The following is a 24,877-nucleotide window of genomic DNA, read 5'->3' on the forward strand; positions in this document are numbered from 1 at the left end:
TTGGTGTGCAAATGTCTTTATTTGCCATATATGGGAAGGCTTATTATACCACACCCACTCAGAACTCTATATGCCTATTTGTCTAACTTGATGTCAATATTAACAACTGAAAAAAGCTGCCGTGTTCACTTGTTGTTTCTGCAAAAAATAACATAGGGAGTTTGATAGATATTACGTGGAGTCTCCAGATAGCTTTGAGTATATTCAATCCACTGCCACATATTTTTGAACTTTCCTTCCACTTTTGATTTCTAATTTTATTCTATGATGTCTACAAAATAGTTTTAATATCTTCATCTCCAATTAACCTTTATTTTATTCCCTGTAAGTTAGTCTATCTAGTATAATGGTCCATTTGCTAGTAATACCTTTGAGTATATAAGTCAAATTGGTTTAAATTTCAGTCTTTTGTGATTACCATTTTGTTGGACTTCACAGCAAATGGGAATTTGTGTCTCCTAGTTTTATAGCGTTGCTTTCTATTTCTTTATTCACTTCTTTCATTCTTACCCTTTTCTATCTGGGAAGTATTATTTAAATGAGTGAAAAGTGTATCTATTCTTATTGCAGTATCCAAAGGAAAAGTACCTTTTATCTTTATATAGTATTCTACTTTGCCTCTTTTTAATTTTTTTAAGTTGAAGTCTATTTTTTGATCTCATGTAACTTTTTGTTTAAAACTATGTTTTGCATACCATAGCTTAGTGACCCAGCTTTCTTTTGGTCACTTTTGTATGTAACATTTTTATATTCTTTTGCTTTCACTTTTTTTGAGTCCTAGATATAGAGTCTCCTGTAGATTACATACCATTGTATTTTTGTAGTTTTAATTCTGTTACTCAAGCTTTTTGTTTTGATTGAGGTTTGGTAATAATGCATTTGTAATCAAGTAAATTTCTCAATATTTAGAAATCACTACTCCTACTTTGTAAGCAGTTTTCTATATTTCTTATAATTGTTTTTTCTACTTTTCTTAATGGTTTCATTTGTGGTTCATTGCTTTTCATGGTGACATGTTTTCATTCCTCTCTCACTTCTGTTTACACATTTTATGGGGATTCATTTTGTCATTTACATTGAAACTTTATAAAGTTTACATTATATTTTAAATTGGTGACAAATTAACTTCAATTCAATATAAAAGTCCCGTATATTTATATATCATTTCAAAATTATGTTACTGCAGTTTTATATCACATTCCCATTAACAGGTTTATGTTGATTTTTATACTTTTGTCTTTGAAATTTTATTGCAAAATTAATTTTTTTTTTTATAACCCATCATTATAGTAAAGTAGCATTGTATGGGACTTTTTGTTTGCCAAGAAAACTTTACAGTTTCATATGACTTGTTGTTGTGCAGATTTATTTTTCAGCATGAAGAATTCCCTTTAGAGTTTTTTCGAGGATAGATCTAGTGGTGATAAACTTTTGGGTATTTACATATCTTTAAATTCTTTATTTTTTAAATCTAGTATTTCTGCACATAATAATCTTGGTTGGTAGTTTTATTCTTTTACTCCTTTGGCAATATTCCTCATTCCTTTCAGTATTGTTAGACACATCTTTTTTTCTCTTGGTGTCCTCAAGATTTCTTCTAAATTTTTAAAACTTTGATTAAATAATTCTTGAGATCGCCCCCCCCCCCCACTTGAAGATAATTGAGCTTCTTGGATCTTGATTTGTTTTGTTTATGATATTTGTAATATCTCAAACTTTTTCACTAGCATAAGGGATTTAACTAAGCAGTGCTTTACAACTCAATAACATCTTCAGCTGTTTTCATTTTGTAAAATTTTTGACAGGACCTTATTATGTTGCTAAGGATGGCCTCCTGGCCCAGACTCTCAGGTTGATGGGATCACAGCTGTGCACAACCTCCTCTGATTCTCTCAGACAGTTTTTTAAAGGAACTCTTTACGTATACAATTTCTGCTTGTTTCTGTTAACAAATTTTGTCTAAATTGTATTCAATTCTCTGTGTTCTGGATTAGCTCACTAAACCTCTTTCAAAGGTCATTTAGTAATTACTAATAACTCCCATTTTCCTAATGTTTAATTCCTATTTTTTTTTGTTACCTTTATAAAACCAAGTTTTTCTTTGTGTGCTGTAGTCTTTTTAATTGGTTTGTTCATTTAAAAACCAACCAACAGTAGATTATATACTCATTTTTTAAAATAGTATGGAAGTTTTAAGTAAATGAAAATGAGGCAAGTAAAGTGCTGCATGCTTGTAATCCCAGCTAATTGGGAAGCTGTGCAAGAGGATTTCAGGTTTGAGGCAAATCACAGCAACTTAGTGACACCATGTCTCAAAATAAACAATTTTTAATAGGCTGTGTTGTAGTTCAGTGATGCAGCACCCATGGCTTTAATCTGAAGCATTGTACATAAAAAGATTAGAAGTTGAATGACCCTGTATCCCCAAATGTAAGTACTAAATATGTATCCTCAAGAGATTAAATCAGCATGTTGAGGAGATTACTCCACTGCCAAGTTCAGTGGAAACATTGTTCACAATAGTCAAATATGGATTTACCTTATGTACCTATCAGTGATTGAATGAGAAAAACTTTGATATTTCTACATGATTAATATTTAACCTTAAAAGAGATAATGTGTCATTTGAGGTGACCTGAGATGAATATGCAGAATTTGCATTAAGTTAAATAAGGCAGACACAGAAAGTCTGCTGCAGAAGCATCTGGAAGTTAGAAATGCAGAATAAAATTGTGTTCACCAGGTATTGGGATTTGTGGAGTATTGGCACAGTGTTGGTCAAAGTCTGTGATTTTTTTTTTTTTTTTTTTTTTAATTGTGCATCAGGTCAATAGTTATAGTTGTATTTACTACATGATAAGCATAATGTATTGTACTCTTGATAAATGCTAATAGAATTAATGTAATGATTTCTAAGCACAAAACTGATAATTATATGAAATAATGCATGCATTAATTCACTAGGTTTAGTCATTTCACCATGCATGTATACTTTTATTTATTTATTTATTTTTTTGGTAAGAAACAATATAGTTTATTTTTCTGACACCACAGCTCTGGCGAGTGGTTTTGTACCAAATTTAATGGAGGTCACACAGAACGTTTTACGCATGGGAGGGGAGGAAGGGGAAGGAACCACAAAATCTAAAACAAAAACAAAATCCTGGGTAGCTTTTAGCATCTGTTCCACTCCCACATTAATAAAATTCACTTGGGAATTCCTAATAAAAAGAGAACAGAAAATGAGGTGGGCAGGGAGAGTGGGCTGGGGGTGGGAAGGCCAAGGGAGAAGGCCAAGGGCCCTCCCAGGACAGAGCTCCCCTGCAGGGCCCGGAGGACACCCGGCAGGAGCAGGGCTTCGCTGGAGCAGTCCCCAGCAGAACACCAGGTATTGCAGCTGCCACAGGGGAGAGGAGAGGAGGGCCCGAGGGAGGAGAACACACTTAGCTAAGACGGGAAGCGTGGGGGAAACAGAGAAGACCTGATGGCGGGTTTGTGTACTGGGAGAGACAGACAGTGCTGACGAGCACGCGAACTGAAACAAATGTCCTAAGCTTCATTATTTTTAAAAAGAAAAATTTCCCCCCTCCCCCCACCCCTCGCTGAACTTAGTTCCTTTTTTGTGCTTTTCATTAATACTCTGCTCTGAGGTCGTAGTTTGGTTTTTCTATACACTGGAGTTGAAAGAAAATAGTCCAAAGTCTGAAGATGGATTCTCCACCTAAAGTAAACAGCCCAGCATTCCTGTTCTCCTCTTGCCCCAAAGACTAACGTCTCTGCTAAAATCCCTTTTACAATATAGTACAGTACACACAAAAAAATAAAGCCCAAATTTAAAAAACAAAAACAAACAAACAAAAAAAACAAACAAAAGAATCCTGGGAGAAGCCAGTCCAAAGGACGTAAACATACAGAGAACGGTGCAACACGTGACCGATGGTGATTCTCAAAGCATGGCTACAGATTCCCAAAAGTAGGTGCCATCATGGGATACCCAAGTCCACAAAAATAATTTTTAAAAAATAAATCTTAAAAAAAACACACCTGTTGATTAAACGAATAATTTGTTTTCAGATAGATCCATACATTCTCGAGTTCCCTCCCCCAAAGCAGCCCTCGGGTCTCTGTCCCCCTATTGCATGACCAACATCAGCACTCCTGGCGCTCCCTCCGAGCAGCTCTCAGGACCTGGAATCTCATCTCGACAAGCATCGGCACATCCAATCTTAGCAGCTTAAAACATCATGTTTCCTGGGTTGCCAGGTCCTTGGCTGAATCCACCCATGCCCACGTCAGCAGCCATGCCCCGGGGCCTCATCTGGGGGGGGATCATGATGTTCTGTTGGGGTCCCATCATGCCCTGCATGGACATCATCATTCCCGGGGAGCCCACAGGCCCGGGGTGTGTGTACAGCCCAGCAGGCCCCCGATCCTTGCCAGGAATCATGCCCACGGCAGCAGCTGGATTGCTCATCAGGGTGGGCTGGCCGGGCATTGTAGATTGTGCTGGTGACATCATCCGATGGTGAGGTCCCATCATGCCTTGCTGGAGAAAGGCTGGTGGTCTCATTGGGTTGTGGCCTGGCATGGATGGAGCCGTACCAAGAGGGATGTCCGGAGTTCCCACTGGCCCTGGACCTCCCATGCCAGGTAATGCTAGTCCCATTCTGGGGGCTTGATCACCCATCATCCCCTGCATGTGCGAAAAACCAGGTCCAGGCCCCTGGGGCTGTTTACGGCCTGGGACTTCCCCTCGAGGGAAATACTGCAGAGTCTGGCTAGGTTTCTCAGATGGAATAATGCGGGATAGGTCAAACTCAGGAATTCCGGTGGCTCCAGGTCGGATGACCTCCTGCAGATCTGGGTCTGTAAACACCGAAGGCAGGCTGTTCCCCAAGACAGTGAAGGAGTCGGGACCCCCTGGGCCTCCGGGTTTGCAAAGTGCTGCATCTGCTGAACTTGGGGGCAGGTTGCTGGGGCGGCCAAGGGGGCCATCTCCTGGGAAACCCATCCCTCCTGGGAAATTGCCTTGTCCTCCACTGGGGCCATTGTGAGGGAACGGGACTTGCTGTGGAGGAGACTGTACTGGAGGGAAGCCCTGGGGGAAACCCATCCGTCCTTGAGGTACCATCGGAGGCTCCTGGAACCCATGCCCCATGATAGGGTTGTGTGACATCAAGCCAGGCCCCATTGGGACCCCATGAGGAGGTATGTTGGGTCCCATAGCATTCGGTGAGGGCATCTGATTGGAGTGAGAAAGTGGCTGGGTCATTCCCATTGGGCTGAGGGTTGGCATCGGAACCACGGGGTTTGGACCTGAAATTCGAGGATTCTGTGTATTAATGCCCATTCCTGGCATGTTGTTCATTGACGGCAGGTTGGGAGAACGGGCTGGAGGGGAGTCGTCATCAGAGCTGGCCACAGTCTTGATGGCATCATGGTACAATGGGGTCGAACTGGGCATTGCGAACTTGGACATTCGAGACATCATAATTGAGAGAGGGTTCTGGGAGAGGGTTGGCTCTGGAGGCATAGTGTAAGGTGTGCTCGAGGGAAGACTTCCAGGGATATTCACGGAGGCAGGCTGGCTGGCTGTAGGCGGTGGAGGGCCACCTGACTCTACACTTCCCAGCATGGCTGGGGAGGCCATGGTGAGGGGAGCTTTATGGTTTGGAGGAATCCCAGGACTCCAGGTGACGGGGCAGGAAGTGATGGAGACTTGAGGTGAACAGGCGAAGCAGCAGCAGACCCCAAAACAGGGGGGGACTTAATGGAAGCAGCAGCAGCTGGGCCTGCCAGCATGCCTGCCAGCTGCGACGGAGTCTGGGGGGACTTGAGGTTCCCCGAGGGTGAGCCCAGCATCGGGGACTGCACTTGGTGCATCGTGGGAGACTTCAGAGGGTTGATGCCTGGGGAATGCACCTGGCTGGCTGCCACAGATATATCCAGGGGCTTGCGTCCCAGGCCACGCTGGACGGGGGGAGCTGGGTTGAGGCTGGTGGGGTTACTCGAGGGGTTGAGAGGTAGTGGTGGCATATGACTGAGCCGGCTGTTAGTCCTTTGGTCGGGCCCAATTGATTCTCTGAGATTCCGCAAGCCACTGCCGCTGCCTGGACCCTAAGACATGGGAAGGAATGGCCTGGGGCCCATGCCATACTCTTGCTGAGGGTGCTCACCAAATGGCAGGGGAACCATCTTCTTCTGGGCAGGCAGCATGTCTGAGCCGCCTGGGCGGGACTTCATCGACTCCTCAGGGCCCGCGCCAGCCTCTCTCATCTTCTGAGGTATCATCTGAGGGCTGGGTCCCACGCTGACATTCAGATGCTTCATCCCACCAGGAACCATCCCAAACTCAAGTTCCCGACCAGGGCCTATCTGTGGAGGCATTCCTTTTGGAAAGTCGCCCCTGGAAGGACTCAGCGGGCCCTCGACTGGTATCCGCGGGAAGATGGGATTGTTCCCGGGCTCCATGTGGCGCTGGGAGCCTGGGATCACCCTGTTCACCTCCATGCTGGGCCTGATGCCTTCCATGCTCATCCCTGGGGGGAGACCCAGCTGCTTCTCTGCCAGCTGCTGCTGAAACATCTCTTCAGACAATCCTTGGGGGTTTGGGAAGCGCTCCCCTCGGCCAGGACCGCTGAAGACACCTTGGCCGGGAGGGAAGTTTCGACCATCTGGGATTTTTGGCACATCGTCTGGCCAACTGACTCCAGAGAGGCCTGGTCTAGACGCAGGGTTGGGCACGTTTGGCCCCTCCATTTCAGAGTTTATCATTCCTGCAAATCCCGGGAGGCGCATCTGGCTCCCTGGCATGTTGGGATGGGGAGCCATGCCCCTGGGGGGCAGAGAATGCGAAATGCTGATTCCATCAGAGAACGGCTCTGCAGCCCCGGGTGCCCAGCCTTCACCAGGGGTCACCTGGTAGGGAGGGGGCGGCCCTCGGCCCACAGCCCTCGGCCCGTGCGGGTGGACCAGCACGTCCTGCAGGGAGCACTGCTGCACCACCACTTGCTCCTGCTTCCTCCTCTTCTCCTCGTAGAACTCCTGCTGCAGCTTCAGCCACGCCATCTGCTCAGGGGTCATGTGCTCCAGGTGGTCAGGCCCGATGGGCCCAGACTGGGAGTTCATAGAAGGTGGAACCATTTCATCTGGAGAAAAGGGTACATCTCTATGTCCTTGAGGGCCAAAGGGAGCTCCCACATCTGTCCGGGGCCCAGGACCCTTACCCAGGCTTTGGGACTGAGCCATCATGGCCTGGATTGGCCCTTCTGTTTTTTTCTGAGGTCCATCTAATACCCCAGGATTCTGCTGGGGCCCCCCACTCTGTCCTCCTGAGAATTCTTTCTCATCAGGGAAGAGCATACGCTGGATGTCTCTGAGGGTCTGCAAGGAGCGCTCACGGTGCTCCAGCTGCTCCTGAGACAGGCCGTCGGGGTTTTCTCCCAGTGTGGGGGGCTCGCCACTGGACACTGATGGGGGTGGAGGGGCTTTGGGATCTGCCGAAGAGCTACTGCTCCCTTGGGAGACAGGGGTCACTGCTCGATTGTTGGGCGTTGAGTTTGGCCCGGGGCCGTCCGGAGGCAACGGAGTGGAACTGGCAGGACTGCCCACAGGAGCAATCAGTTTATTCTCCACCCCAGGACTGTCGTGGTCCAGGGGACGTGGGGGTGCCACAGGCTTGGGTGCTGGTGCCGGAATGGGTGGAGTTGGCTGCAGTCTGGTGTTCTGGGAAGAATTCTGGTCCTGGTTGGCTGGAGCTGGGGGTTGTTGTGGGAGAGGTTTCGGATCATTGCGAAGGGCAGATATCTGTGTATTCAGAGGGGCTGTGCTTCTGTCCGCCTTGCTGCTGGAGATGTTCTGGATGTGGAAAGAGACGATGGTCTCAACCTGGCCCTTCAACACGGCTTCGGCAGCTTTATTGGCCATCTCAGTAGAAAACACATACACCACTTTGGCTGGAGTCTTCTGAGCAGGTGTGGGCTCTGGGGCAGTAGCTTGGCCATGGGAAGGGGTGGAAGACCTGGGAACTGTGGCGGTCGATGGGGTCATGGAGTGTGGTGTGTGCTGGGAATCCTGGGACTTTATATGGTCAGCAGAATTACATTCTTTCGTGTCAGAGTCATCGTTTGGAGTCCCAGGATCTCTCTGATCAAAGGAGTCGGCGGAAACACTTCGCTCCCTTTTCCCCTTGCCCTTGGCACCATTTCCAGCCCCATTCTTCAGCCCCATGCTCCCACCTGGGCCAGGGAGTGCTTTAGGGGTATGGCCCCCACTCTTGGAGTCACAGGGGGATGGCTGGGATTGGCTGGCTGAGCCCCCCTGTTTACCCTGATTGGAGAATTTGGAATCCAGCTGGGGGTTTCCAGATGGGGACATCACTGTAGGGGGACGGACCATCACCTCCTGCTTTGACTTAGGGCTACTCTGTGCGTTTCCTGATGGAGAGTTCCTCACTTTAGGGTTACTGGAATGCATTGATTGAAATCCTGAGCTTGCAGTCACAAACAGGGACGGGCTCACCGAGTTCCTCTCGGGCTATCGCAGAAGCAGCTGCTGGGAGCAGCAGCAGCGGCCCACTGCTTGCTTGGCGTGTCCCTCAGCACTGACCACCTGTACACCTTTTTCCTCTTTGTTTTTCTCTGCTGGGGAAGTGGGTCCTTTCTCCTTGCAGCTCCCGCATTCTCTGGGTGTGTGCCTCCTGCTGCCAAAGGAAAATCTCGCATCTCCAGGGCACTGGAAACCCCCGGGGTCACGACACTGCAGTGCTCATCCTGGAGGTGGGGAGTCCGGGAACCCCTTTCTTAAAGGTGATCTCACCTTTCAAGGTGTCCAATTTGCTCTCTTCTTCTACATCAGGACACAAGAGCTTTCTGAGAATGATCTCGGTGACATCTTAGCAGTCGCGGCAACTTTGGAAGGCAGCGGCCGCTCCGCTGCGGGCGCCCGGGCCGCCGCGACCTCACCTGCCGGCCCGCCCCTAGGCACCCGCCCGCCGCCCGCCGCCGCGGCCCGCGAACTCTCCTGCGCCGCACGCTCCGGGTCCGCGGGTTCCCGCCTCGGCCGCGGCCGCGCTCCGCCCCGCGTCCCCGGCCCCGCGGGCGCTCCCGTGGCCTCCCCGGCCCCGCGCCCCGCTCGGCCCGGCGCACCCCCGCGGGCGCCCGCCCGGCCCCGGGCCGCAGCCCGACCCCGCGCCCCGCCCGCCTCCCTCCCCGGGGCCACTCACCGCATGTATACTTTTAAATACATGGCATACTTCATATATACTTAGAACTTAATTTGTCAATAAAATAAGTCTATAAATAACAAATATTTAAAAATGTAAAATACAAGCTCTATGTCTTGATCACCATGTGTTGGCTTCTTCCAGGTAATATGGTCATAGGCTGTGCCAGGTTTTTAATTGCCTCTCAAGCTTTTTTTAATGGTGAATCTTTTTGAAGCGTGTGTGTTTTTCAATACTAAGAATTTTCTCTGTATTTTTTCTTGAGATTCCGTTGGCTTTTACCCTTCTTGAACATCTTTGTGGTATTGTCATTCAAAATCTCTTTTCTCTAGATCTCTGTCATGGCAGAGAGAAACCAGTTTTTAGACAGTCCTCAAGAAAGCCACAAATGTTTGCTTGTGCTTCATATTTCACATATAATACTGAGAGGGAAGGGAGTTGATAAATTTTTTTCTAATTGCACAATGCTATATTATGGGGGAGGGGAGGGTTGGTTGATAAAAGTAACACAGTTTCCTTCCCACTACTATATCACTCTTCTTAGTAATGTACTCATCTTGGACCCTATGTTCTCTAAGATGGTTTTGGACAGTACTCACAGAGTATTTCTGTCTCTCCATTTTTCTTAGTCTATTTATTTCTGGAGTAATGATGGCCTTGGATTTCCTGCAGATGTCCTGACATGGGTATAATTTTATATGTTATGTTTTCAAAATGTATTTATTCATCCCAGTTTAATAAGTATAATAATTGTTATTTTTGTTTATTTCAGCCAGGACTTCTCATCATATGCATGAATCTCCACCAGAGCAGGGAATAAAATATTTGTTTCAAAGAATGATGAAGGGAAGGTATGGAAATTGGGACTTTGACTACTTACAACTAAGAAAAACATGGGAAACTATAAGTGAGAGTGAAGGTCAGAAATAATATTACAAAGGACAAAACAAATTAGCAGTGACTTCATAATGAAAACTTCATTGCTAATAGATATTATGAACATTTAACATCTCAGAAAAGAATTCACTTATGCCAGTTACTTTTTGGGGGCTTTCTATGTCTTTAAAAATATGTACACAGCAGTCTTTTTTTTTTTTTCTAGTTGTTGATGGATATTTATTTTATTTATTTATATGTGGTACTTAGAATCAAACCCAGTGCCTCACACATGCTAGGCAAGTGCTCTGCCACTGAGCCACAACCCTAGCCCCCACAGCAGTCTCTGAAACATACATTTCCTCTGAAAGGAAATGTTGAAAATCTGAAAAGAGATCCTAGTACATGCTTCAATTTTTAACTTGACCAATTCTAGTCAAACTTTTGTAGAGAAAAGAGATTTAAATGTGAAAGACAAGTTTCTAAAAGTGGTCCTTTTGAGAGTTTCTTTTCCAAATGTTCATTATTCTGCCATAAAGCAATAATTTCTCCTTGTGTCCATACATACAATTTCAATGATTGTAGAGAGGTTCTTACTCCTTCATGGAAATTCAGACATAGATTTCCAGAAAGTATGCTACATATGTAGTGAAACACCTTTAGCCAGGTGACTACTCTAATTAAGTACTAGTGTGTTTGTATTGGTGATAAAAATTATGAATAAAAAGAAACTCAAAAATTTTAGTATAGGTTGCAATGCCATAAATCATTAATATGCTCCATTTTTCAAAGAACCTTTCCAAAGATGAACAATGTGAAGTCTTACTTCAGTGCTTAAAACTTAAGTATCCATCCAAATAATTCACAGGCAATACAAGACTTGCAAGTGTAAGGTATATGAAGAAGCACTTAATTAAATTGCAAAACTTACTCAATAGAAGAGAATTCATACTGGAAGGGAGTCCTATGAGTTCAAAGAATGTATCAACGCATTTAATCATTCAACCTTTTCTAAACCCCACAGATACTATGACAGTGATAAACCCTACAAATTTAAAGAATGTGGCAAAAGTTTTAATCAAAGATCACCCCCTGTTAAGCATCAGAGTATTTGTGCTGGAGAGAAGCCATGCAAGTGTAAAGAATGTGTCACAGCCATTAATAATTGCTCAACCCTTTCTGAACGTCTCAGATTTCATAGCTGTGACAGAACAAAAAGCTCACTTGATAATCAATGCCAGTTACTTTGTACTGGAGACAAATCCTACAAGTGTGAAGAATATGCCAAATCCTTGAAGAATTTTTCAATCTTTACTCAACCCCAAGGTTCTTATAATGGAAAGAAGTACAACTGTAAAGAATGTGGCAAAGGTTTTCATATGAGATCATTGCTTACTGCACACAAGAGAAATCATACAATGGAGTGGCCCTACAAATGTGAAGAATGTGGCAAAGGTTTTTATCAATCATCACAACTTAAAACACACCAGAGAAGTCATACTGGAGAGCGGCCCTACAAATGTGATGAATGTGGCAAAGGTTTTAGTCAAAGATCAAGTCTTACTCAGCATGAGAAAATTCATACTGGAGAGCGGCCCTATACATGTGAAGAATGTGGCAAAAGATTTTATCAAAGATCAAAGCTTGCTGAACACCAGAGAATTCATACTGGAGAGAGGCCCTACACATGTGAAGAATGTGGTAAAGGTTTTAGTCAAAGATTAACCCTTACTCACCACCAAAGAGTTCATACCGGAGAGAAGCCCTATAAATGTGAAGAATGTGGCAAAGGTTTTCAACAAAGATCATATTTTAAGATACACCAGAGAATTCACACTGGCGAGTGGCCATACAAATGTGAAAAATGTGGCAAAGGTTTTAGTCAAAAATCAAGCCTTAGTCAACACCAGAGAATTCATACTGGAGAGCGACCCTACAAATGTGAAGAATGTGGCAAAGATTTTAAAGAAAGATCATATCTCAAGGAACACCAGCGAGTTCATACTGGAGAGCGGCATTACAAATGTAAAGAATGTGGCAAAAGCTTTTATTTCAGAGCAGGCCTTACTCAACACCAGAGAATTCATACTGGAGAGCACCCCTACAAATGTAAAGAATGTGGCAAAGGTTTTAAGCAAGGAGCACATCTTAATGAACACCAGAAAATTCACACTGGAGAAAAGTCCTACAAATGTAAAGAATGTAACAAAACTTTTAATGAAATTCAAAACCTTCCTCCACATCACAGTGTTGATACTGTTGAGAAGCCCTACAAATGTGGAGGATGTGGCAAACCTTTTAATCAAAGATCAGACCTTGTGTATTACCAGAAAAATCACGCTGGAAAAAATCTCTACACATGTGAAGAATGTGGCAAAGGCTTTCATTACAGATCAAATCTTATTATACACCAGAGAATTCATACGGGAGAGAAGCCCTACAAATGTAAAGAATGTGCCAAAGATTTTTGTCGAAAATCAAGCCTTACTAGCCATCAGAGAGTTCATACTGGAGAGAAGCCTTACAAATGTAAAGAATGTAGCAAAGGTTTCGCTCAAACATCACAACTTAAAGTGACCAGAGAATTCATACTGGAGAGAAGCCATACAATTGTAAAGAATGTGGCAAAGCTTTCAGTCAAAGAGCTAAGCTTGCTGACCACCAGAGCATTCATACTGGAGAGTGGCCCTACACATGTGAAGAATGTGGCAAGAGTTTTAATTACATATCAATCTTTACTCAACACCAGAAAAGTCATACTGGAGATAGGCCCTATAACTGTGAAGAATGTAGCAAAGCTTTTTGTCACAGATCAACCCTTGCCAAACACCAGAAATTTCATATTGGAGGGAAGCTCTACAAATGTGAAAAATGTGGCAAAGGTTTTAACCAAAGGTCATACCTTATTGATCACCAGAGAATTCATACTGGACAGAAGCCATACCATTGTAAATAACGTCAAAGGTTTTGATTGAAAACCATGCCTTACACTACATCAGAGAATCCATACTGGAGAGAACCTCTACAAGTGAAACGTGCCACTGTCAACAGCTGACAATGGTTCAAAACTTACTCCACACCAGAGGAATCATAGCAGATAGAAATAGAAATGTAAAAAAAAAAATTTGACAAAGTTTCCAACAGTTGTTCACTCAGATATTGTTCAGTCCCTCGAGAATTTATACGAGAGAGAGAGAGGGGGGGGGAGAGAGAGAGAGAGGGAGGGAGGGAGGGAGGGAGGGAAAGAAAAAGAAGAAAAATTATCAAAGCTTTTAGCCATGGTTCAACCGTTACTAAAACCTGGAGAATTTATAGTTTTGTAGAAATCCTAAAAATATAAGTAATGTGTCTAAGACTAATCAATTTTCAAAATTTCTTCAAAATATGAAGCCTCATTCTTGGAAGCTAATATGGAATGACATTTGTTCAAAATATATACTTTAGATAACAGAAAACGTAATTTAGAAAAATCCGTTTCAAATATAAGAAGTATACTAAAGTTCTTATCTATACCACATATCGTGGTGCATGTGAAGGCTATTGAGAAAAATTACTTTAATAAAGAAAAGGATAATAAGTTTTAAGTTTTGCTTAAGATTTAGTAAACTTTATTATATTGTGATAGAAGCAATGAAATACAGAAACAGTGTCGTGCAGATAAGGTTCCACACTGAAAGCATATTAGTGTAGTTTAAATCAAACATTACCTAATGCTCTCACTTTTAAAAACTGGAGAAAACATGATTATCATAATTTATATCAGAATTATCATATTTGAGGGGAGATTTCCAGATGTCAGAATAGAGAAGGTAATTGTTCTGGTTGTTCCATGCATGAAACCAAGAAAGGTAGTTTCTCTGCAAGGAGTATGAAAACAAGGGATATTACTGGGAATTAATACTGGCCATTCAAAAGAGGTGGAGGACCCAGGAAGTTGGACGCAATAAAATAAGGAAACAATTCCCAGCACCAGCTGAAGTAGAACCTCTATGAGAAAATTGGAGGGATAAGGGCATTAAAAGAACTGACATGTCTGGGTACAGAGAGATCAGGGAGCATAATGACTTCTAGACTAGCTTGAAAGGTATGCTGCACCATATCCTAGTGCAGAAAAGAAGCCACATCCCTCCAGCTGCCTGCAGAGGACAGTGAAATAATTCGTTTTGTAGCTGTGCCACTGGAGGCTGGCACCTGGGGGAGCCAGTTCCAGGCAAACCCAACATAGGCCTAAAATATAGGCCTGGAAAACCCACATTGCATGACATAGAGTGTACCTAAGTGACCAGAACGAAATCAGATGTGGAGAAGCCTTTACACAGGGTAATACAGAATGCCAGCGAAGGATAATATACCCTGCAAAATTAAGTTTTAGAATCATTTACCTCTGAACATTTTCACAGTGTCTCACATGAGATTTCAGAGACAACTTGTATCTAAACCATAACAGTCCATATTTATATGTATAAGTTTTGGAATCCTACCCAGCTCTCCCTGTTCCTTGAATCCAGCAGCTCACAGGACCAGCTGGGAGAGATTCATCTGGCCAGGAATTCAAAAGGGTAGGTGTGAGAGTGATTAAATATGGAGATCCAACCTGAGACCCCGAAAACATGGGGCCAGTGGGTGTCAGAGGGTACAAAGGATTAGCTCCTTAGCCATACAAATAGATCCAATGGGATATTTCTAGGATGCAGTCCCCTATCATGGACTGGCAACTGTTGGAGCCCTGGAGGTGAACTGATTTTAAAATCCTCAGATTAATGAGCATTTGAAAAAGAACATGGATTCTACCTCAGTCTAAAGGCCACCTTCAGGGTCTCTGCCTTCTAGATCTACTCTCATATTCCCGTGACCCCACCTTGTCTGTGGAACAAAGATCACACTACAGCTCACCCCACCCAACACTGCAGAGAAGGAAAGCCAAGACTTTTTTGAACTACATTGGAAACAATTCTTTGATTCCACTGAAGTATTTTTAATTTTTTTCTTTTCTGTTTAATGTGACCTGAGGTGACACTTTACATACACATAGTTGTCTCTATTTCTTGTAGCAATTTCAGAAGGCAGTCATTTTTCATTGTTAAGTATTTTGAGGGTTAAGATGTTTGCTTAGTTATTTCAGTTTTGTTTTGTATTCCTTTAGTTTTATTTCTATTTCTGTTTTACATATTTTTCTCTACTTATTTCCATTGAGACTCCTTTCTTCTGCTCTCAGACAAACTCTATAGTTCTCTTTCATCTTTACTTTTTTATTTCTACTTTCTCTCCTTTTCTCTACTTTCCTTCCTCCTACTCACTCCATTGCACATTTTTTCAATTTTTCCTCCCTGTTCACCATTTGAAATTGTAAACCTTTTTGCAAACTTACTACTTTTAATGTTGGTAACAACTGATTACATAACTTCTGTTTATTGTGACAGTTAGCATTCTAGATGTTATAGCAGTAAATATTTGGTTTAGTGCTATATATTGTTTGCAGTGGTTGTTATTATTTGTCTTCCTCTAAACTATGTGGTACTGGAAACCTTCTGGGACACTCTAAGTCCACAGTGTAGAAACTCAACTGACCCAGATCCATACTGTTCGATGGTAGAGACTCAAAACAATATGAAAAGGCATGGGACAAACTTTCCCAAAGCATGACATTATAATAGCAGAGTTCTTCAATATCAGAGTGGAAGAAATGTCAGACAAGGAGTTTAGAGTGTTCATAGTTAAACTGATCTGTGAGGTATAGGACAGTGTAAAGAGTGAAATCAGAGAAAACACAGGAAGTGAAAATATCACTTCAATAAAGATATAGATATTCTAAAAACACGAGGAAATTCTCAAAATTAAGGAATCAATAAATCAAATTAAAAATTCAATGGAAAGCATCACCAGCAGAATAGGCCACTTGGAAGATAGTTTCATGCAAAAAAGACAAACTATAAAATTTTGAAAATAAAGTTGACCCTGGAGAAAAGATGTTAAGACTACGATGAACTTCCAAGAAATATGGGAGAACATGAAAAGACTAAATGTAAGATTTATTGGGATTCATGAATCATCACAGATACTAATGAAAAGAATATACAATGTTTTCAATCAAATAATCTGAAATTTTCTCAAACTCCAAGGATCAAATGGAAAATCAAATAAAAAAGTCATAGAAGAGCCAAAATATACAAAATTACAACAGAAGCACACCAAAGCACATTATTATAAAAATGCCTAATGTACAGCATATGGATACATTTTAGACCCCCTTCAGAGAAAAATAGGTCACATTTAGAGGGATGCCAGTCATTCTCTCAGCTGATTTTTCAATCCAGATCCTTAAAGGTAGCATGTCTTGGAATAATATTTACCAATCTCTGATAGGAAGTGGATGCCAGCTAAGGATACTATACCCTGCAAAATTAAATTTTAGAATTGATAGTGAAATAAAAACCTTCTATGATAAAATAATAGAATTCACAACCAGAAAGCCTGTATGACAAAACGTATTCAGTAAAATGCTTCATGAAGAAGAAATGGAAAAATAAGATTGAAAAGCGGCAAAGGGAAGGACTGTGCTAGAAGAATATCAATCAAAGGAGAAACATTCAAGTTATAACAGGAAAAAAGTGACAGGCAATAAAAATGATTTCTTGATACCATTGAATGTAAATGGCCTCAATCAAAAGATATAGACTGTCTGATTTGGTTAAAAACAAGATGCAACAATGTGCTGTTCTTAAGAGACTCACATATGCAAAGACATCCATAGACTGGAGGTAAAAAGGTAAGAAGAAGCATATCATTCACATGGATTTTTCAGTAAGCAGGGGTTTCTGTTCTCATATCACATGAAGGGATTCAAGGAAAAGTCAATCAGAAGGGGCAAATAAGTTTATTTCATACTGCTTAAGAGAATCATACATCAAAAAAAAAAAAACCTAAATATTTATACCTCACATTATGGAGCATCTACATGCATTAAAAACCCTTCTCAATTTCAATACTCAAATAGATCACAACAATAATACTAGGTACTTTAACATGCCTCTTTCACCCCTGGATAGATCTCCAAACAAAAACTAAAGGAGACTATAGAACTAAAAAGGAAAATTAATAATTTAGATTTATTAGACATATATAGAACACTTCATCCCTAAATCACTGAACACACGTTCTCTTCACCAGCACACATCCTTCTCTAAAATAGACCAAATCTTAGGCCACAAGGACTCTTTTAGCAAATACAGAAAAGTAGAGACAATACCTTGCAGCATGTCAGATCATAATGGAATGAAATTACAAATCAGTGATAAAACAGAAGCTACTCTAACACCTGGTGGCTGATATTGAATGACCAATGACTAGCAGAAGGAATCGGGGAAAACAAAAAGTACTTAAATCAACTGTATTCTTGCACATTAATGATGAGTCAAGTGAAAAAAGAAATTAGAAAAGCAATCGAACAAAAGTGGTGAAAGACCTCTACAATGACAACTACAGAACATGAAAGAAAGAAATTGAAGATCTTAGAAGATGGAAACCTCACGCATGTTCTTGGGTATGCAGAATTAATCTTGTCAAAATGGCCATACTACCAAAAACCCTACAGGTTGAATACAATTCCTATTAAAATTCCAATGACGTCTTAATACACATAGAAAAAGCAGCTATGAAGCTCATCTGGACGAACAAGAGGCTCAGAATAGCTAAAGCAATCCTCCATGCAAGAAGCAAAGCAGGTGACGTCACAATAGCAGGCCTTAAAATATACCACAGAGCTATAGTAACAAAACAGCATGGTATTGGCACCAAGACAGAGATGAAGACTAATGGAAAGGAATGGAAGGCACAGAGACAAACCCACATAAATACAGTTATCTCATACTAGACAAAGGTACCATAATCATACATTGGAGAAAATATAACCTTTCCAACAAATCGTGCTGTGAAAACTGGAAATCCATATGTAGCTTAATGAAATTTATCCTCCATCTCACCTTGTATACAAGTCAAAGTGGATCTAATGCCTAGGGACTGTGCAATAGACCAGAGTCTTGTTCCTAATAGAAAAAGATGTAGGCTCAACTATCCATAATGTTTGCTTAGGAACTGAATTTCTCAAAAAGACTCCTAAAGTGTAAGAAGTAAAATCTTGAAATAAAATAAATAGGATGGTATCAAACTAAAAACTAAGGAGCGTGGCATTTAGGAAGTGGCATGGGTATTGCTGTGGCTTTTAGCCAAGTTTATTGTAACACTCAAAAGCAGAAAGAGTTGAAAAACTTCAACTTTAAAGGAGGGAGTAAAACTGGGACTAAGGAAGTTGCAATTGTTAAGGACCTTACTGCCACTCAAGAAATGCTGAAGACTTTGCCCAGAGACTCTGAGAAAGATGGCTTGAGGGCATCTCAGGAATTGGTATGACCATGCCATCTTAGACTCTAGGGAGTAAAAATAAAAATTCTGTTGAGACGAGACCAGTGGGGCACCCTTCTTCCCCAGGAGTCCTAGGAATTTTTTTTTTTTTCCAATTTGATGGGCCACCTCAGCACTGCAAGGCTTCTGCAGCCAGGGTGCCTGGAGACTTGACATCAACCACATTCTGGTTGTGCAGGAATGCAAGATCCTGAAGTTGGGGATATGGAGGCTTCCTGCAAGATTTCAAAGGAAGGCCTGTGAGGTCAGGAAAAGTGTAGCAGGGTCAGAGTCCCTGTAGGTACCCCCTAAGAGGGCCATGCATGCAGATGTGAGGAGGAAACCAAAGCTGCAATGGAGACCCCCAAGATTAAGAAATGTAAGTAACCATGGAACATCCTCTGTGGAAAGCTATAGGAGTGAAGCGGACAAACCAACAGAAAAGCCACTTGAGCCACAACAAACCAGGCCACAGGGGCAGAGCTACACAAGCCCTTTTAAGAGAACATCATGATGTGCTCCAGATGCTGGACACAAAACTACAGGACTTGTTTCCCCAGCTGGATTTTTGGTCTTGCTTTGTTCCCATCCCTTCTTCCTATGCCCTCATTTTTTGTTATGGAAATGTTTACTCTCTGCCTTTAGATATTGGATACTTACAAGTTGCTTCTGAATTTTACAGGTGTTGTGATGTGAGCTTTCTCTGAGTCTCAAAGGAGACTTGGACTTGAGCTTTTGTGCAATCTTTAAGATGTTGAGACTATGGGGACTCTTGGGAATGGAGTAAAAGTATTTTGCATTGTGAGGTGATCATGAGCTTTGGCGGGTCAGGGGCTGAGTGTTATGGTTTGGATATAAGGCATCCCCCAAAAGCTCATTATGATGCAAGAAAGTTTAGAGGAGAAATGATTGAGAACCTTAACCCAATCAGTGAATTAATCCCCTGATGGTAATTCAGTGAGTGGTAAGTGAAGTTGGGTAGAATATGGCTGGAGGAGGTGGGTCATTGGGGGCTTTCCTTTGGGGTATAAAGTTTGCATCTGGCAAGCGGGGCCTCTGCCTGTTGATCATCATGTGAGCTTCTTCCCTCTACCATATCCTTCCACCATGATGTTCTGCCTCACCTCTAACCCCAAGAAATAGAGCCTGCCATCTGTAGTTTGAGACTTCTGAAAATGTGAGCCCCCCAAATAAACTTTTATCCTCGAAAATTGCTCGTCAAATCTTAAAGTCACAGCAGAAAAAACCAAAAACAAAACAAAACAAAAACCTGACTAAAACACAACCCAGTTATTCCACTCCTTGGTATTTTCCCAAAGGCTTAAAATCAGCATACTACAGTGGTACAGCCACATCAATGTTTATAACATCTCAACTCACAATAGTTAAGCTATGGAACCAACCTAGGTACCTTCAGCAGACAAATAAGTAAAGAACATGTGGTATAGTATGCACAATGGGACATTACTTAGTCATAATAAAGAATAAATTTATGACTCTTGGAGGTAAATGGATGGATCTGGAGATTATCATGCTAAGTGAAATAAGCCTATCCCAGGATTCCAAAGTTTGAGTGTTCTGTTTGATATGTGGACGCTAACACAAAACAATGAGTGGGTTGGAGGGAGAATAGAAGTTCAGTGGATTATACAGGGCAGTGAATGAAAGGAGAGCAGATGGGAATAGAAAAGACAATAGAATGAATTTTCCTATATCCATATATGAATATGTCACAATGAATCTAATCATAATAGAAAACCACAAGAATGATACTGATTAGCATAAATCATACTCCCTGTATGTATACTATGTCAAAATATATTGTCATGAAAATCTAAGAAGAATCTATTTGGGGGGATTTTGTACTGAATGTTAATGTTTTAATTTCCATTTTTTTGGCACCATGTATTGAATTCAGGGATGCATACCACTGAGGCACATCTCTAGCCCTTTATTATTTTTCATTTTGAGACCCTCTCACTGGGTTGAAGGCCAAGTCACTGAGGCAAGCTCTGAACTTGTGAAGTTCTTTCCTTAGCTTCCCAAGGATTATAGGCTAAGGATTACAGGCATGGGCCACCATGCACAGCTTACAGTGAATTTTTACTTGTATTAAGATTGTGTATGCAATTTATAACTAAATAAAAGTGAATGTTTGTTAAAATGTTGACACTGTCACATAAGGAATCATGTCATGTCACAGATACCATACTGTTTCATTTTATTAAAGGATCTGTGAAACACTAAAACATGCTATAGGATAAGTAGTGCCATAACATCTCTGTTAATTGTTTTATACATTTTATTCTCACTTTAATTTATTTAGGAAGTATAATTTGCACAAATCAGGTCTTTTTAGATTTTTTCTGTTTGTAATGGTGGGGAAATTGCAAAAGTTATAGGAATGATAAAGAGATATGAAAATAAGCACCAGATTTCCATATCTTGAATTTCAAGTTTAACAACTTACCTCATAAAGTGAGAGTCCTCCTGTGGAGCCTACAAATCTGGAGATCATATGCTCTTCCAATCATGGGAATTATGAAGACCCCAGTGACTAGGAGCCAACAGTTCATGTTCTGTGAAAAGGAGGGACATTGAAGAGGGAAATATTCTCTGTGCTTCTGTGGGAAGCCATGTGGTCAATAGGATACTAACCCATGCTGGCTCTTGGCAAGTCCGGTTGGTAGAGAAAAGAAGGCTGAAGAAGCCAAGCAGTTTCTCATGAACAAACTTCCTAAGTAACCCCTGAGGAGACTTGAGTGACCTGCAACAATTTAGAAAAACATCCCAACAGAGGGCCACCTGTTTAGTTTTGGACACCCAGCAGGGAATTATACCAAAAGAAGTGTAAAATGGTGGGGACATACTCATAGGACATTTAAAATGCCCACAGAATTTATTTCATTAGATGTTTTTTGAGTTTCAATGCCTCTAATTTTGTTTCATAATTTATAATAGTTCTTATACTTTTTGCATTCTGTACAAATTGAGAGTGTATGGCATAGTCACCCAAAACTTCTCTACAATTTAGTCCTTATAAGGTACTATAATCTAAACCTGTTCTGTTTTAGGTCTTAGAGGAACGCATGCCAGCACACAAAGAAAAACAAAATTTTTATTCAAATGATCCACTAGACTATACAAATCATGTTCAAAAACTAAAACACTAAAAATCACCCTATATTTTCTCCATGTGTTACCCTTTAGGTCAACAAAGTATACATGAACATTAAATTCATTTAAATTGGTTTGGATATATAAATATTGCAATCTGATGATACATTTTATGTGTGAGGATTGTGGAAGTAGTAATGTGTATGATCCTTGAATTTCTTTTTCAGTTATGCTATCACAGCCATTTTCCTTCATTTCAAGAGGTATGCCTTGAGCTTTCATGCTCATCTCCACCATGTCCTCTCATGACATGTAAGAATTTTAACTATGAGGTTCAGAGGGAAGTTTTAATATTAAATAGCTAAGAAAAATTTTAAAGATAGTTCCTGTCCACATGCCTGCATGGTCTTTGCATGTCCTTCATGGAACATTCAAAGTATGCAGACTCCTCTATGGGTTTGGCTCTGGCTCACTCATGAGAACAGTCATTCACTCTTCTCAAGGCTATATAACTTCCTTCAGGGATCTGGCCAGTCCTTGTGTGGTGATGAAGGATCCTTGAGGGGATCACTAGGTCAAGCAGGTTTTTAGGATGGAGTTTTCTTTGCTCTAACTTGTATTTAAAGAGCCCCACTGGGAATAAGATCTCAGAGTCTCACCTGTGGAGAAGATGCTCTGTCTGGGACTTTCCAATCAGGACCCTGAAAAGTTGCCCCAGGACTCCCCTGCTACATGGTTTCAGGTGTTGGTGTCTTCTCATTCTGGTAATGTAGTTTCTTCTCTTTCTTTCTTGCCTATCACTTTTACTTTTTCTCTTTCTTCCATATTATTACTAAAAGAAACATTACCCCATGTAAAGTGTCTTTGTTGCCTGTTAGATTGTATCTAGAAATTCAGCATCTGTACACATGTGTAATGCTTTAACCTTGCAAGTACATGTATGTGTTTTAATTAGTAATTACACCTTTCAACTGAAATAATTTTCACTGATATTATGGTATAAATTGAGAATAGTTTCTTGCCTTTGAATACATAGTGCATTATTAATAGCTGTAGTCACCCTTCTATGTAATTTCCCCTCTCCACTATCTGGGCTTGTGTATGTCTATGTGACCTTTTTTTTTCCCATTCCCATGCTCTCAACCCAGCCTCACACACCATGCTGTGATACAACAAAGTAGGGATACTGGCCATTGTGGAGCCACATAATTGATGCTCTGTAAGAGCAGAACTTCTGGTTTTGCTGAATACTTTGAGGAGACTAAACCAACTGGATTCTATAGTAATAGGAAATCCAGAGAAACTTGGATCCTTATGAAGATCTGGGGAACATGAGTTCCACAATTGTAGTTCTAGCAATGTTTCTCAGTCCCACTTGGAGAGCCAGAAAATGGGATTTTATGATGGAATCTCTATTTGGAGATGGAATGACCTGGAGTTTGAAGGTGGCAGGACTCTCAGTGCTGATTGTCTCCATGTTCATACACAAGCAATTGTTGTTATATAATCAGAGGACTCACAAGGCTGTTTTTCTCTCTGTTCAAAGATAGGAATTGATTCTATTATAAGACATCCCACAGGGGTCCTGGAATCCACATGGAGATAAATACAACTGGAGTTTGATGATGGCAGGGTTTTTAAAAACTGCTTGATTTTTGTGAATAGCAAGGCAAATTGGATTTTATGATGGTAGGATTCCCAGGGCCATTGATTCCAATGGAATGAATGTTCTATAATAGTAAGTATCACAAGTTTGATAGACTGTATGTGGACATCCAGGGAAGCAGGGTTTATAGGATTACAGGACACCCAAGTTAGGTAGGTTCCACAGGGAGAGTCAGGTACTCTCAGAAATGCTGGGATTCATGTGGGAATCCTAGGAATCTGGGTTCTATGATAGAAGGATACAGAGTGTTGTTGGGCTCTCAGTGGATAGCCAGGAGACTGGGGTTCTATAATGGCTGGACCCACAGTGCTGGTAATTTCTATGAGGAGAACCATAACTTGGTTTCTATTAATGGTAGAATTACCAGTATAGGTGGACTCTTATTGGAGTGACATGGAATATGTGTTATATAATTGGAACAATGTGCAAAGAAGCCAAACTCATTGTGGAGAGGTATATAATTGACATTCTCTGATGGCAGTACTTTCTGTGCTACAAGCTCTAAGTAGAGAGCAAGGAACTTGTTTATATGGCTGCAGGATTGTCAGGAGTGCTTTTCTTTACTCAAAGCCATGAAACAGGTACTATGATAACAGGATTTGCAGAGACACGGGGCTAAGAGTCGAAAGCCATGTAACTGGATTTCTATTTATTTTTGTGCTCATAGGGCTGCTGAGTTTTGTATGGAGAGACAGGCAAATGTTTTACTAATGAAGGAAGGATTTGCATGATTGTTTAGTTCAACTAACTAATCCAGGGATTAGGATTTTTAGGTCTGCTAGATTTCATATGGATAGACAGGCAAGTTGTTCTCAATGATGCAAGGACTCCCAGCACTACTACTCCTGGGCTCTATGTGAAGAGCTAGGAAACTTGGCTTTTGTGATGGTAATATGTTGGGTCCATGGGTTGGAAAATGGCCTTTGTTTCCTATGTGAGGGACTATCAGGGTTCAGCGTACTGAACCCAGAAGTTGTGGTTAGCATACTAACCACACTCAGCCCCATCACCTTGGTAACCTGACTTCCCTCTGGTTCCCTCTGGTGTACCACATGTTCTTTTCCTTCTGCTTTTCTGCCACTGACCTATTAGCCCATTGGTTGCCTCTCATAAGTGTATTTCTAGCTCATTGGATCATTATGACCCTCCGATACATTTGCCCAGTATTAGGCTATGCATAAAAGTTTGCCTATGCAATTTTAATACAGTGAATCGAGTTCTCTGAAACTGGTCTCTGGAGGTCTCTTTTCGACTCTGTTGCCACACCCTCCTCAGCTGTTCCATGGGCTTCAGCTGGACCAAGTGAGCCCACAGAAATACATGCAAGGCTATTGATCTCTACATGGAAAACAACAACAACAACAACAAACAGTACTGGTGTCTGTGATGATGGGACACCATGGATGTCCAAGTTTTACATGAAGAGTCAGGGCTCTTGTGTTCTTGGATAGCGTGACCCCACTTCCAAAGACTTCTGGCAGTATATGGAGAGCCAGAGAACTGCAGATCCATAATGGCAAGAATTGCAGGTTTGTTAATCTCTGCTGGAGACACAGGGAACTGTATTTCTGTGATGTCACATTCCAAAGGACAGTTGG

At 41.7% G+C, this 24,877-nt stretch overlaps 1 protein-coding gene and 1 pseudogene across 1 annotated transcript; one reads left to right on the forward strand and one right to left on the reverse strand.

Annotated features, from left to right (window-relative positions):
- Positions 1–3,963: 3,963 nt before the first annotated feature.
- LOC139703691 (B-cell CLL/lymphoma 9 protein pseudogene) lies at positions 3,964–8,475 on the reverse strand (annotated as a pseudogene).
- A 2,924-nt stretch (positions 8,476–11,399) lies between these two features.
- LOC139703692 (zinc finger protein 420-like) lies at positions 11,400–13,123 on the forward strand. The gene is given in 3 exon segments (XM_071607155.1): positions 11,400–12,290; positions 12,459–12,667; positions 12,670–13,123. Coding segments are annotated over 3 exon segments (1,407 nt in total). The 5' UTR covers positions 11,400–11,478; the 3' UTR covers positions 13,056–13,123.
- Positions 13,124–24,877: the final 11,754 nt, after the last annotated feature.

Source organism: Marmota flaviventris, assembly GCF_047511675.1.
Source record: "Marmota flaviventris isolate mMarFla1 chromosome 16 unlocalized genomic scaffold, mMarFla1.hap1 SUPER_16_unloc_2, whole genome shotgun sequence".
Taxonomy (NCBI): Eukaryota; Metazoa; Chordata; class Mammalia; order Rodentia; family Sciuridae; genus Marmota; species Marmota flaviventris.